This window comes from Lepisosteus platostomus, chromosome 4 (genome assembly GCF_059453375.1).
Source record: "Lepisosteus platostomus isolate fLepPlt1 chromosome 4, fLepPlt1.hap1, whole genome shotgun sequence".
Lineage (NCBI taxonomy): Eukaryota > Metazoa > Chordata > Actinopteri > Semionotiformes > Lepisosteidae > Lepisosteus > Lepisosteus platostomus.
Window position 1 is genome coordinate 72195514 of NC_142614.1, and position 15998 is coordinate 72211511.

General features: G+C 37.9%; 1 protein-coding gene across 2 annotated transcripts in view; it reads left to right on the top strand.

The window, feature by feature from the left end:
- Window positions 1-15998, top strand: part of vcanb (versican b) — a 67561-nt gene that overhangs the window by 16254 nt on the left and 35309 nt on the right. For both annotated transcript variants that reach the window (XM_088630638.1, XM_088630637.1), the window contains one exon: window positions 10322-13897. In XM_088630638.1, the coding sequence (XP_088486764.1) occupies window positions 10322-13897 (3576 nt within the window). The remainder of the gene's footprint in view (window positions 1-10321; window positions 13898-15998) is intronic.

Sequence of the window (15998 nt, forward strand, 5' to 3'; positions counted from 1 at the left end):
CACAGCATCTGTGAATCGTGAGTAAAAATGTGAACAGATCTTCTAGGATTGAGATCTTCAGAAGCTTCAAGAGGCTTGAATCCTGCTGTTGCTTTTTAATCATCATGTAAATTACCCAGTGATGGGCTCCTAGTGGCATTTTTCATCTGTTCATCTGGAGACTGAGGAATCTGAAGTACTCTATTGTACTGTATATACTACATTAAGGAATCTGCATTTGCAAACACTGAGGAGAAAGAAGGAAAATACTACAGTATTCAGTCAAAAATGTGGAAAAATTAAAATAAAAATTAAAAAATAAATACCCTGACAATATGTAGTTTTAGGGTTATGGTTAGGATGCTCTGTCAGGTATAAAAAATAAATGTTAAATAAATAAATTGTTTGTGCTGTATGGTCATAGCCAGAAATGTGAGATGGAACAAATGTTGTGACACCATTTATAAAAAAGGCCAACAGAACCTTAAAATATAACTATTTTTACACTTTTCTTTAAATCATTTTATTGGAAGTTGTCTTGATGTGCTGTCTCACTTGTTGGTTTGCCAAGATCAGTATTGTGAATTGTAATAGGTTGGGAAAAATGTGTTGAATTAAGTAACACAATCCTTGGTGCAAATCAAGTGAGCTAACAATTCTCTGCTAACAAAAGGTTTTTAAGAAGGCCAAGAGCGTTATGGAGTTTGTGTATCACCCTCTCCATTGTGAATTTACACTTCTTCCCTCTGAAAGACACCTCTGTGTTCCCAGGTGTCCCCCTGCCATATCTCTCTCAAACACTGGAAAGTAATTCTCTTATTTCCTGTAACAACAAGATATGGTCTTTGTTAGCAATGTTCATCTGTCCTTATTGTTGTATATGACTGTGCCATAAAACACATTTTCCCTTGGGTGATAGTAAAGATTGAATTAAAATTAAATACATTATTTAGGGATCAATTATATTGATTATGAACCTTTCTGAAGAGTTTAAGAACTCTGACACCCTGACCTGTATGTCGACCCATAGAAAAAAACCTCACGAAACCGTCAAAGTATGAATCAATAGAATAGTGCACGTGGTACTGACATTTGTCTGCTAACTAGATCTTGTAGAATCCCTTCTTAAATGTATGAAAATACATTTAAGAAAAAGCAGGACTCACCATTTTAGCTTGGCCGCGTCTGGCTGTGGTTCAGCTGTTCCGACTTCAGGTTGTGAGTGATGTCACCTCTCCTGGTTTCTTCTTATCCACTGTAGGAGCCCAGATCATTCATCCCCTGAGTTTACTGCTCATGTTCTTATGCATCCCAGGCAGGAATCAAACAGCCCATACAGTACATGAAAGAAAGGACTCAGTAATTTACCCCCTGTAGTAGTTTTGCTGCCGCTAAGCATTATATCTTAAGGTTCATATTAGTATTTTGACAAATCTACTTGCCTTAAGCGTTCTGGCCTGTGTTACTTTTAGTGTATACAGTATACATTCCCTGGTGGTCCTCTGATCGCTTGGTTTCTTGTTGGGTTTGGGCCACTATCCTTAGAATCCAATGTAGCCTTAGCTGACAGGAAAGTTAAATCATATTTTAAGCTTGGTTTTTATTATTTAAGTCAACAGTTAATGGGTAACAGTATGTGAATGCACTGCAGGAAATCTTTTAAACCTTTTTTTACCATTTAAATTATTTTTAAAAATGTCATTTTAACCTGTATTCAACAGATTTGAATGAACATCTGAAATTCTTCTTCCCTTAATCTTTTTCTGTTGCCTAGTTTATCTCCACAACAGATGCAGCACTTAAAAATGTAGTATCATTGTATAATTTAAGAAGTTCTTTTCCCCTGCTTGTCCTCCTATTTGATTTTTTACCCTTTATGTCTCTTTATATTAAATCCATACCTTCAAAGAAAATGAAAAGCAAGCCAAAAGATGCTTTCATTTTCATTTTGGCACATGGGTTTGTATGAGATGATTAAACACTGGGAAAGTCCAAACATTCAATCATGGATGTCAATTTAGAGTTCTACATTTCTGGGAGCACTTTAGTGTTACGAAGGAGTGAAATAAATATGTCATCATAAAAAATATGTGATTGTATTGACATATTTTTTTAACAAACATTGATTATGTAGTAAACATTTAAAAGTATTGAAAACCTCATTGACTGGTTAATTTATATTTGTGCTGTTTCCCCCTCTCTCTTTATTTTTAATCAAACTAATTTCTTCTTGTGTTTATTTTACCCCTTACTTATGCGGGGGTGGGGTTCTCAGCTTTTCTTCTAAAAGATACCTGTGTATTCTGATTTTTTCTCTAGCCGAGCTATAAACTTGACACCTTAAGTGAAGTTACAGTCCGCTTAACCTGACCTTTCTAACTGTTTCCACCAAGCAAATTAAGCTGTCAGGTAAAGGAGAGCTCCTATGGAAAGCAAAACAGAAGACACAGAGCTTATTCAGAACCAGAGAGGAAAACCTCTAGTCTGGAGATATTGAGGTGATGACAGTTCGCAGGTTGTGGAATGAAGATACCCTTTATCATTTTTTTAAACTGATTGTTGTTTACATCCAAAATTATGGAACAACTACTGTACCACAACAATAAATCATGCAACATGAGTGGAAGTTATATCCATGCTGTACGTACAGTACAATAAATATTTCACAGAACAGAAACTTGGATATAGGGACACATCAGGGAAGTGTCCTGTATTTTAGTAATTGTAGTAATTGTAGTGTCGTAATCTACAAAAAAAAAAGGTTTTTCAGAATCCTGAGTAAGCCACATTTCAGTAGGGACATTCTGTGAAGGCCCAAATAAAGCTATGGATTTCTCAGGTAACTGTAAATGAGTATATTAATAAATACACTTCTTAATAAAAAGCTAATTAGTACATATTTTATAAATATTGTCCGTATTTCAAGATTGAGATTAATTTGAAGGTGTTTAGGAAGTGTATGTTTCGTGGTATTTCCATTATTTAACCAGGTAGGTTAGCTACAGTTTGCACAGTAAGTTGCAGTTTACACAGTAAATGATTTACACATACAATTAACACAGTTAGGCATTTACTAGAGCAGGCTGAGTACTTACCCTGCTGACAAGGCCAACAACAGCATCCCATCTGGTCTTTGAACCTCTGATACCCCAGTCTGGAATCCAGATTCTTAACCACTACTCCTGGTTTCTAATCTTGGTATTTAAGATGTCTTGAATGGTAGAGTGGACTTTCCTCTTGAAGTCTTCTGTTTTATCATGTTGCCAAAAATGTGCCTGTGGAGAGTGTAAACTAAGCATCTGTAAATTATTAAATAAACTCTTTCAATTCTTGAAGTAACACTGAGGGACTAAGTGAAGACTTTTGAATATATGTAGAAGATACAATCCATATTCTCTCTTGGACTGCGGAATGTGACCTTGGGAACAACTACTTTTGGTTCGGTTCTCAGTCTTGGACTGTGATTCATTTTAAAATGGACCTTAACCCCACTGCCTGCACAATCCAGGCCAGGGACACAACTTCACTTACCCTACTGCTGGATAAGGTCACCTCAGTTTTGTTCAGTCCCAGTTAATTCACAATGCCCCTTAACCAATCATACATTTTGAAGTTAATTCAATCAGCTGTTACCCATTATTGAAGCACTAACGTTCTTCATAGTACGTTACTTGTACCTAGAATTAGATATTTGATATTTATATCTAAACTCTCTGTTCATTCCTCTCTCTGGCTTTATCCTCTTTTGTCTTTGTAAACATTTTCAATTAACCTTTTTTATATTACCCTTAATCATCCACGCCAAGGAGCAGTGAATAAATATAGCACAGTGTCAGTAAGGAGGAAAAAAAAAGATTCAACTCGGATCTGAAAGACAAATCTGCAGCAAACTAATGCGTAGTCCATCCACAATACGCAAACACTGGCAAGATAATTGGCTTTTTTTCCAGCTAATAGATCCTTGCACTTTTATTAGGAAAATGTGCCTCATGGCTTACATCACTGATAGCCGCTGAGAACAAGAATAAGACATGTGTAACATGCCTCTAATGTGTAACAGCTGGCTACAGCACCAGACAGCCCATTAAGTCAGAGAGGAAAGTTTCTCAAATGACTTTACTCTTACAGGGTAGGGCAGGGAGAAAGTTTTTTAACCTAATGTTATTCCCTGTATCCAAGTATTGATTATAGGGCCTGTAAAGCTAAAGCTTATTTTTCACATGGGGGTCTCTGCAAACAACAACATTCAGTATTTAGATATTTGCAATCTCAATCTGAATAATAATGGTATTTAATGTCTGATATGTCTCGTTATGCTGAAGGTGTTCACCTAAACAGTGGTTTCTGTTTGTACTGTATTGCACCTATGCGACATGTTAAATTACAATTCAAGTCACATTTGTTCCTGTTGCCCAAAATGAATACAGAGTGCTTCATCATTGTCATCAAGAGAACTGAGAACATTGGGGTGTACACTTTCAAGCAATGAACCCAAAGTGTCTTCACGGCTGAAACTTAAAATGTATCAGATGTAAAAAGATATCCAAGCAATGACCTGAAAAAAATCAACCCTTAATGTCCGTACGTCAGGAAGTGTCAACTGAGACAATATTAACTGAAAACAGTTAATCGTTTGAAACAATGTGTTCTGAGCTCAGAATTTAAAATTAAATCCAGCAGCATGAATTTAAGTCCCAACAGCTGTACATCAGCACAGAAAGACATTCAAAGCAGACACTCCTAAAATCAGACTTGAAAAAGAGATAGAAGAAAGAAAAGCTAATATAATATCATTTCTATGGAGTGAAGAAAGCAGGGCATTGGAATGAAAAGTTCAATTAGAATGAAAAGTGTGGATGAATATAAAATAACCAAGCCTGAAAATATCTAAACTATTAGCCATGTTCACCATGATGGCTGGCAACCAGCTTGAAGAAGACAGCTCTCAAGGTTAATTACTGAAATGCTTTACAATTTTCAGTGTATAGCTTGAAAGGCAAAATAAATATCATGGAAAGGAGTTGGACAGAATAACATCCATTTCATGTAGCACTGGTACATTACTTTGCCATTGGACAAGAAGATGAAGAACACGTTATTATGCCATTGGACAAGAAGGTGAAGATCAATTTTGCAACCTCAGTAGTTTGTAAATGAACTCTCTTATTGTAAAGTAACTGACTTATCTATTTGTTGTTGAGTTGGACTGTGCCATAGAACAAATTGTCCTGCAGAGGATAATAAAGCTTGATTTGAATTATATTATTGTAACTTTCAAGTTCAGGGTGGATTGGAGTTGAGGAATAGTTTCCAGGACAAACCGTTGGCTATTGATTTTGTTCTATGGAAAAGAGGGTGAACCCATTGGCCAGTAATACCATAGTGTGCTGGAAGGCTAGTGACTTATTCCTGGCTGTTTGTTTCTCTTTGTTGTACGTTCTGCTTTTGTGTAGAGTGTAGAGTGATATTAGGCCCTTGCAGTCGACAGGGAACTGATGAATGCTTAGGCAGAGCTTAGTCAGCAATGGTGTTGATGAGCTTTTGAAAATTGTTGTATTTTGTAGTCTATGGAGAAAACTCCATCATGGAAATCATTTCTGATATACAGTAGTTGGCATAAAACTACTGTATAGGAATTACTTGATCTTCCCTGTAAATGTCTATAATTATTTGTGTACATTAGTATAAAGTAATTATTATTGTCTTTTCTGAGTTATTCCTGCTTAAGCCGCAGGCCATACTTCTCAGGCCCCCTGAAGTGCAAACAGTGTATGGAGGTGGTGACTGATAAGTATATATTTTAGTTCTGTACATACACTGTATACAGTATGTTTTTTTGTTTTCAAAATGGATGAGAATGGGACAGATACATGTATATTAGCAGAAGCTTTGTGTTAATACACAAAATCCCTACAAAGTATAAAACATGAGAACAGACAAAAAGAGCAGAATAGTTTCTGTTATGTATCGATGTTCCTATGGTGATGGGATTTTTCCTGTTTCTTCGCAGGCTCCACATTTAGATCTGTTACAGATTTTATATACTTCTCACGAAAAGGAGAGAACAGATTGAGACTATAAAATACTACCTCTTAAAAATGAATCTAAAATAGAACTTCCTCTTTTGTGCACTAGATCTGGGTTGTACAGGGCCACACTGTCTTTCAGTTTGTTCTGCACCTGAGCTCTTAATTGGATAATTAATAACTAATTAATTGCTAAGTGAACCTTTTTAGCCCTGTTTTCCTTTTTCTTAAAGCCATTGATTATTTACAGAGATGCATAAAACCTGCCGGTTTGCAATCCTTTTGGACTGGTGCTGGCTACCTGATCATTTTGTTTTCCTAATTTCTTCCTGAAATAATGTGCTGTGTGGCACCTAAGGAAACAAGGAGCTGACAGGTATTTATGTGAAAAAGCAGTTGGATTCTGCTGCAGTCATAAACTAACCCTTGTTGATAATATTCTGCCGACAGCCTGACAGAATCCTGTAGAGCAATACCAGTCTCACAATTGTAACAAAAAATCTGGACACAAAGCAAACGCTTTGGCATAATCCCTGCTCTTAGATGATCAAATAGAAAAACAATGAACATGTTCCATTCTCTTTTTAGTTCATTTTCTTTTCAGCTTTAAAAGTTTTATTTATTAGACCTGTCATTTTCACTGGCAAATTACCTTAAAATAGTTGCTAGGGCCTGTATATTGCTGTATTAGATGGGAGAAAACAAACTATGTTTTTTTTTGCTTGGATGAGAGGTTGCCTTAAGTGGGATCTCTTCTGGGGAAACTTTTTTTTGAGAAACACATTTGTCTTGGCCATGTTCAAAAGCTTGAGCATAATGTGAATGACATCATTTCCATTTGTGTCCCCTTGTTTTCTTATGGAAGCATAATAATCACACTGACAAGGTGTAAATGTTTCTTGGTGTGATGTCAAAGGCTGTTGGGAGAGAGATTATTTCAACTAAAAGACCTTGTCTCACAAAGAAGACACATTTCTGCAGTTAACATCTGTCAGTTACCATTTACAGTATATCATTGTGGCAAATGGATCTTTCAGGTGCATGTTTTCCTTTTATACTAACAATTTTAACTGTAGAGTACCCAGAAAGAAAACAAAGTTTAAGAACATAAAAAGGTTACAAACGAGAAGATGTTAAGCAGTTGTTAGTTTATTGATCCAAATATCTCATCAGCCTCAACAACATAGTTAGATAGCCCGTTCCATACTTCCACATCCCTTTGCATAACCCTTACACTTTGCATAACTGTTCTCATTTTTAAATGCACTTCCACATACAGTAGGTTCCACTTGCGTCCTCAATAGCCTCCAATACAGGCTTACAACTGTACCGGTTCTTGGGGTTTCTGTCCTTGCCACTCCTGCCCTGCCAGTTCGTCCCTCACTGTCTGGGTGCGAAATTCCAGGCAGATAGCACGTCAGTAATGGATTTGAACCCACAGGCCCAGTGCTGTGGTAGTAATACTAATCACCATGCTGCCCTCATGTTTCTAAAGTTTTTACTAAACCTTTAGTAAAAACTTTAGAAACATTTTGGTGTCATCTGCAAGCCTGACTCATTTACTAAATTTACTATTATTTACTAATTTATCCGTCCTTCGGATGAGACGTAAAACCGAGGTCCTGACTCTCTGTGGTCATTAAAAATCCCAGGGCGTTTCTCGAAAAGAGTAGGGGTGTAACCCTAGTGTCCTGGCCAAATTTCCCATTGGCCCTTACCAATCATGGCCTCCTAACAATCCCCCTCTGTGAATTGGCTTCATTACTCTGCTCTCCTCCCCACTGATAGCTTATGTGTGGTGAGCGTTCTGGCGCACTATGGCTGCCATAGCATCATTCAGGTGGATGCTGCACATTGGTGGTGGTGGAGGGGAGTCCCCATTACCTGTCAAGCGCTTTGAGTGGAGTATCCAGAAAAGCGCTATATAAGTGTAAGCAATTATTATTATTATTATTATTATTATTATTATTATTATTATTATTATTATTATTATTATTATTACTAAATGAAAATTATAAAGAGCAGTGGCCCTAAAATAGATCGCTGCAGTACCCCACTAATTACATTACTCCAGTTTGAGTATCCACAGATATAGTATATCTGTACTCGCTGTTTACTATTTCATGCATTTTTTCACAGACCACTTGTAATTTACAAATTCATCTTTCATGAGGAAAAATTGTATGTCCATTGGTGTTGTTTGTTTAATTAGCTCTAGCAGCCTAGTTAAATGTGTTAGTTAAGCGTGACTGATGTATCCACACATTCACTAAGCAGTAAGCTCTCCCTGCGGTGACTCTGTGCTCTTTTTGTCTGTTTGTTAATTCATATACTCAGACAAGTGAAACTATCTGATTGTACATTATGGTTGTGAATGTGTGAATTTAGGCAATGTGATTTATACTGTGTTCTGGCTGAGTGCTGGAAACAGAAATGCTATTTACTTTGCCAGAAGACTTCACATCTGACAGATGATGAATGGGAGATTTAAAATTAGAGAAAACTAAGTCGTAGCCTGAAAAAATATGATGTTGCCTAAAAAAGAAGCTACTGGCAAAGGGATATATTTGCAAAGCATTCATCTTAAGGTCTTGGGATCTCTAGCAGTCTTAGTTCTCAGAAAGGAAAAGTGCCACGCCTGCTGTTAAAAGTAAAGCTTAAATGTTCATGGAGAAGCTTATTGTTTTCTGGATATAAATATGATAGTTATTAAATTATATATGTAATATCTAATTATATGTACTGTTATATACATATAAGACTTTGCAGTGTGAAACATTGTAGTCCTGGACATTTTGTATTGTTCTACTCTTTTTACTCAGTATTCTTTCTTCTTTTTGCTGAAAGTACAATTCTATGGTAATAATGCACTTAAATTGTAGTCATTTTATCTTAACCTAACTGTTAATCCTAATAGAGGTAGGTTACGAAGAACAAAAATGGATTGGATTGATTGTGAAGAGACAACCAAAAGGTGTTGATTACAATGAAAACTCGACAGTGAGTTAATTACAGTTGACTGGCACATGTGGTGAATTAGCTACGCTTCGGATTGGCAGCTCATGTACAGTAGAATAGCTGTGATCACAAGTTGGTAAAGATTCTGATGAAGATTGCTTAATGACGATCTTTACTTCTTCTCTCCTAAACTAAGCTGAATTAATAAAAGTCAAAGTCGTTATTGTGGTAGAAAACATTTCTGGTGTAAATTGATAATCTACTAAATTAGTCATCTAGTAACAGACATATAAACAGTATTGTAATTAATACAATATTAAATAATAAAGGCACTCCATTGCTATAGTTTCCTCCCGTGTTCTAGTGGGTTAAATGGCTTCTGGGAAAACTGTCCCTGGCATGAGTGTGGGCGTGTCTGTGTTTGCGTCTGGAAAGGACTTAACGGGAATGCTTTTCATGGCAAGACAGCCAGGAAGTAACAACTGCTCTCTAAAAAGAACATTGCTGCTTGTCTCGGGTTTGCTAAAGAGCACCTGGACAGTCCAGTTTAAAGCTGAACCAAAAGTGGGTCACACAAGACCATCATCCTACACACACGAGCAGATCTACAACAGAATGGCTGAAGAAGGAAACATTTTGCATTTTGCACCTTGGCCACGTCAAAGTCTGCACACAGAAACTGAAATGTTAGGACCTGCAGTGAGCTGTTCATGTCAAGGAAGCCTCAGCTGTCACTGATTTGAAGTGGTTCTGTAAAGAAGAATGGGCTTAAATTTATAAAAGCCCAGAGACTGATAAACAGTTACAGGAAATGTCTAGTTGATGCACAATGAGGTCCCACAAATTTGTGAGTCTGAAGCATCACATACTTATACACACAACTGTATTTACTGTTTGATCATCTTGTTGATTAAGTAATCTGATATATGCCTTTGTGTTATGTTTTGAATCAGGTTATCTTCAGATGGTATTATTTTAATGGAGATCTAATAAGATGTTAGGTCTGGAATACAGGAGAAGGTGGACTAAACTATTAGGTTTAAAAAAATTCTTCTCAACGCTGTATATGTAAACTGTTAGCATCTGTTGTACTACAAATGTAAACAGCAGATTAAACACTTTGATCAAGCTTTGTCAGTTTATTTCATTTCAGATAAATTCCTCTTCCCAAACATACTCAGTTCAAATATTAGATCCTTAATAGAAGTGTGGAAATAGCTTCTAAACTGCTGTGTTTTTTATTTTGACTCTATAAAGGGCATGGAATACACCAGATGTTATTCTTTGCATATTTAAACCATGTTGGATATTCATATTTCATTGAATTGATATGGATCGATTGTATTCCTGTTTTCCAGGTAGAGAGCCCATAAAAGAAACCACTGCTGTTGAGCTAACCGTGGAAGGTGTTATGCAACCATCCCAAAGGATAACCCTTTCTGAAGCATCATCATCCACACCTGCAAAGTCCACTTCAGCTGTCCTATTGTTGGAGACAACTACAAAAAAGGCTCCAGTTTTGGAATCCACCAGCCCAGAGAAAGAATTTGATACAGAACCTGAGGTCCACTCAAAAACTGATGCAGGTGTAAGTTATGCTCCTGCAGGAACTGTGAAGCCTACATCATATGACGGAAGAGTGGAAGGAGATAGCACTAAATTAGATGAAGATATCTCCTCACCCATCGCTTTGGCCTATTCTGTTACTCCAGAATCTAAAACAGATGGAACTCAATTGCCTGGAACTGAAAAAACCTTCACTCGTTTTCCTGAAGATGCTGGAGCCAAAGAAACAGTCACTGGTGAAGAAACAGCCACAGATTCACCATCCATGTTCTCAACAAGCATGGCTAGTCCGTTCAAGGAGTTCACTGCCAGGCCTGTCGAACATGACGAGGTTAGTGAGATAGTGATAGTACCAACAGTCACATCAGCTACAGGTGTGGTCAAAACAGATGACATTTTTACAGAGAAAACAGAAACACCATTCATGACTACAGTGGACAATGTAGTGGATTATGACCTGAATACTGAAATACCTTTGCAGGCCTTCCCACAAGGAGGTGATACATTTTATTCAGTCAGTACTTCGGAGTTTGCTGGCCATGTCGATCTACAGTCTACACCTGTGCTGCCTGTTTTACAAAGTTTACTCACAATTAAAACGTTCCCTCCACAATCCGATGTTGAAGATGATGCAATGGAATATCCAGAAAAAAATGAAACTGATATGTTTACAAGGCAGCAGGTCCAAATGACTTCTGTAAAGGAAGATAAAACTGAAAGTGTGTCTATTTCTGAGCTCCTTTCCTCACCTACTTCCCTGTCTGATCAGAAACCGAAGGGTGACGACCAAGCTAAAGACGGTAGTGGGAGTGAAATACTCAAAGCTAGTTCAGTGCCTCATGCGTTCGCAAGCACAACCTCCACAGAGACGCACACGCAACAAAATGTTCATGTGGCACCTGAATCTGTTTCTCCTGATGCTTCATTGTCTGTCAAGCTGACTGAAAAAGTCCTTCATGCAGTAGGTGCCACAGAAGGACCCGAGCAAGGCAGGAGTGAAGAGTATGTGACTACGATGTCTATTTCACATTTAAGTAGCTCTTTCCAGCCTTCCGATGAATTGCTGAGTGGCTCTGGCGATGTTCCTGTACCCACTGAAACCACTAGACTTATCAGCAGCCAGCCTCCAGGAAGTGAAGTGAAGTCCACATTTATAACCGAATACCAACCTTTGATCAGAGAGGTAGAAAAAACATCTGCTCACCCCACTGCACTAACAGCTGAAGCTGAAGGGTCACCTTTGTATAAAGAAGATGCAACAGTAGCTGCCATTGCAGATGCAGACTCCCAGAGCACTCTGACTACATCTTTAGTCAGAGAAATAAAAAGGCCTACACAACAAGCCAAACCTGATCATTCACACGTAGAAAGAAACGGAATAATAGCAACTTATGAACCCATTACAGTAGGATCACAGACAACTAAAAATGATTATTTAGGGCACGAGCAATCATCTACTGTAATTGATCTTATAACTACTCCAGAAATCACATTATCATCTGCTGTTACAGATTTTGACACAGAAGAGTCAATTGAATCTACATCATCTGTAGCTCAGACCTCTGGAGCAGGTACCTCAGAGAAATTAAAGGACTTGCCTATTACTGAACAACCTGAGATTTCTGTTGCGGCCTCTACACCTTTAACACTGTTATTTAGTAAGACCCCTGTGGTCACTATAATGCAGTCAGGTGTTTCCGAGGAATCTAGTGGCATGAGCCCAGAAACATATTTTGAGCTAAGGTCAACAGAAGAGGTTCCCACTGAGTCTACTATTCTGAAATCCTCAGTAATATCATTTACGGTTGGCAGGCCAGAATTTGCAGAAGAAACTAGTGTCCCTCTCCAGGTACATAACACAACCAATATCATTTCAACTGAGACAAGTGAGGACCTAGTGAAAGAGGTTGTCAGCAGCAAAGAGACTGCACCTACATCAGCCTCAGAGAAGATTGTGATTGTAGACACAGTCAAATATATGAATCTACCAGTCACAGATGAAGAAGGAAGTACTGGCTCTGAAATTGACTCGGTCACACATACAACAGTCTCCATTCTGCAGAAGGAGGTAACAACCACTCAGACTCTGGAAGACTACAAATCAACAGCAAGCCCTGAAACTGATTTTGACCAGACCATGACTCCACTGGATAAAGTAGAAACTGAAATCTTTGTTGAGGGACAACCACCCACTCAACCATCCCCTGATGATGAGAATGGCTCTGGAACATTTTTCCCTTCTTATGTAACTTCACCAAAACATGTAGAATTAATTACCACCAGAGCAACCCACTTATCTTTCACTCCAACGGTAGATATTGAACTTACTTCTGATACCACAGATGTGCAAGACACAACAAAAAAATTTACTTCTGTGTTTGAGCCTACAGAATCTGCAAAACATTATGTATCTACAGAAACTATCACCATTTTGCCAGAGCCTTCTAAATTGCCACTAGGTGGAGCTGCTCTTTTTCCAGGAGAAAAACAGGCTAGTGAGGAACAAGATGCAGCAGAAGGTTCTGCTATGTCAACTCCAGAACATATTCAGACACTTCCAGAAAGCACGACTCTGTCATTTCTGCCTATAGAAGTTGGATCACCTACAAAGGAAGAAAGTTCCATAATACATGAAACAAGCACTGCATCTCCCACAGATATCACAACACCACAATCAGTCATATCTACAAAAGGTTACTATATTACGCATACTCCTGATCTTCACGAGGAAGCCACTGTTCCAAAACATGAAGAAGTAAAACCTTCTGATAAAGAAACACAGACAATTATGTCAGAAACTAGAAGCTCTCTGCAGGAAATGGACTCTCCAACAACAGGGCAAATCATTGAGCTAGATGATATTTCTGAACCTACAAAAGACACTGTTTCATCAGTTCAACATGTAGGACAAACAGTAATAGTTTTCAAACAGACTGAAGGGTCTGCAGATGCTGAAGAAGTGTCAACCACTCAATCAACTGTGTTCTTAATGTCAGCTGTAACGACTGTACCAGACAGTAGCACATATTCCAAAGTAGAAACTACCACTGAAACGCCACCAATCCTCACTGAAAGTGATGCAGCTGATGACACAACAAAAGACATGGTCATAATTGAAGAGTCACAGTCCAAACTTCCAGAATCTCCAAAAGAGGAAGGTGTAGGCCCGGACACTGTACCTGACATTGACTCTGAATACTTCACAACAGCCACTAGACCTTACACTGGTGAGAAGCCAACGCCGCCTGCTCAGGCTATGGATTCTACAGCAAGCCCTGAGCTCCAGGGAACCCCTGCAAATGAAACACATCCACAGTTCGATGGCATTAATGTCATTATTGTCGAAATTCTTGGGAAAAATGCCTCAGGTGAGCTTTTTTTTTTCTTGTCACCCCCTGCTTAGACAGGTCTGTGTTATACGATTTGATGAAGATGCTTTTTGTTTCCCTTGTGCCTTGTTAGTATCACCTTTTCACTGAAAATGTTGGACATCCTGTACAGTAGGTAGGTTCAGTGATGCAAAGGGTCACATTATGAATTCAATGTCTAAACTGAAGTCTGGATGGTTACAAATGGGTTTGCAAAATGTGTGTGAATAGCATATGTATGTTTGATGTTGGGCCTGTGAGTTTTGTTCTGGTCTTGAGTCTGTGAGTTCAGTTCTGGTCTTTAGTATATGGAGTTGTGTCTGTGTTTTCTTTGGTTTTCTCTGGGCGTTCTGATTTTTTTGCCACCTCTCAATGTTAACTAGGTTTAATTAGCTATTCTGCCTTTTCTTTCTCTGTAGTTATGTGATGGACTGGCATTGCGCTCAGGGGGAGAGCTGATGTGTGCTCTGAGTCCTACCTTCTGTCCTCTGCTTTAAGGATAGAGGGCAGTGTATGAAGAGTAGGGAGAAGGGATTGTATGAAGTGCAATACCTGTAATAAATGGTCTTTGATGCTGTTACTTTTACTTCAAATTAGCTAGCTATATAAGATTTTAAATAAAGTATTTTCTGATCCAGAAAAATAAAAGCCAAAAAAGTCAATATAGCTTAGTTGTGTTGTGTGAGGTCCTATTAATATATTTTAATGCTAATTTCTAATACTTTTTAGAATTTCACATATTATACCACAATGCCTTTATCTGTGTGTTTAGAATATTTGTATTAGAGTCTGTGGCGAATGCTGTATATCAGGGTTATTCTTAGAAGAAAGAATTGAGGATGGTATTTCCAAATGGGCCTGTTAAAACAGTGTGACAGCTCATTTTCCTCATACATACTGTAGACCCATTGCTAGGATGATCAAAGGTTTGACTTAGGTATAATAACTGTATTTGTATTATATAATTTATGTGATGCCTATTATACTATACCTACTTTCATCTCTCAATCTATGTCAGATTTCCAAAAGCCAGTAAAAATATGGAAATGAATCATGCTCAAGCTCATCAATGCTTGTGCAGTGATAACTGCTTGCAAAATTCAAAATAGCCTCCCCTTAGACTGTGTTCTGTAGGGTAAATGTACAGAGAAAGTCACATGGGGTATCTGAATAACCTTTCAGTCTACTGTGATATATAAAAACTACTTTTTAGAGAAAACACAAACTTTTTGTTTCACTTAAAGATGGCAGTATCATGTGCACAGCAATTGGGTTATATCTCTGAAGCCCTACTCTCCAGCCTGATCTGTTTCACTGTCACCCTGCTGGGGGGGCTTGTAATTAGTTTGTCCAGAAACCATTATGAATCTTATGCGGTAAAGTGAACACTAAAATGATCAAACACTCGCACCTTCAAAGACTATTAGGGAACTGTCAGTGTTGTGACTGAACATGCTACTGCAGATGTCAACTTAAATAGAAACCGTGACCCATACCTTTCATATTACATTTACAGAATGTCACTATGGAAAAAAAAAAGATCTGCTGTTGGGAACTTTGATCAACTAATTAGAGATTAGGTTTGTGTTACAAAAGGGAAGGAACTCATTTTGATTTTTGTGTAAATGTATCCCCCCCTATAAAAAATGAAGCAGAGTACTTTTAACCAAAAGTGGAGACCAAAAGGAATTAATTTTATTAATTTTGATAATGCTGTAGATGATACTGTTTCACATTTCCTGCTTCACATACATTTTTCACAGACAGGGCCAAGTGGAATTTGAGAAAGCCCAACTTTATAGATGACCCTGATTATTGTAACTCTTATTATGATCACCTGGGATATTTCTGCATTCAAATGGTGCAGGAACAATTGCAGTATTTATAACAGTGAATTGACAGTACTGCCAGTGCACAGCACATTACAGTTGTCCTGAAGGATGGGATCCTTGTAGTTTTGGAGTTCCTTGTAGTTTACAAAAGGGCAGTTTTTCTTTATTGTCATTATGTCTGGTTGTGTGATGGACTTACATCCTGCGCTGGAATTACTGTATAACTGGTGGAGTGTTATACTGTAGCTACTGTAGCATGCATAGTATCT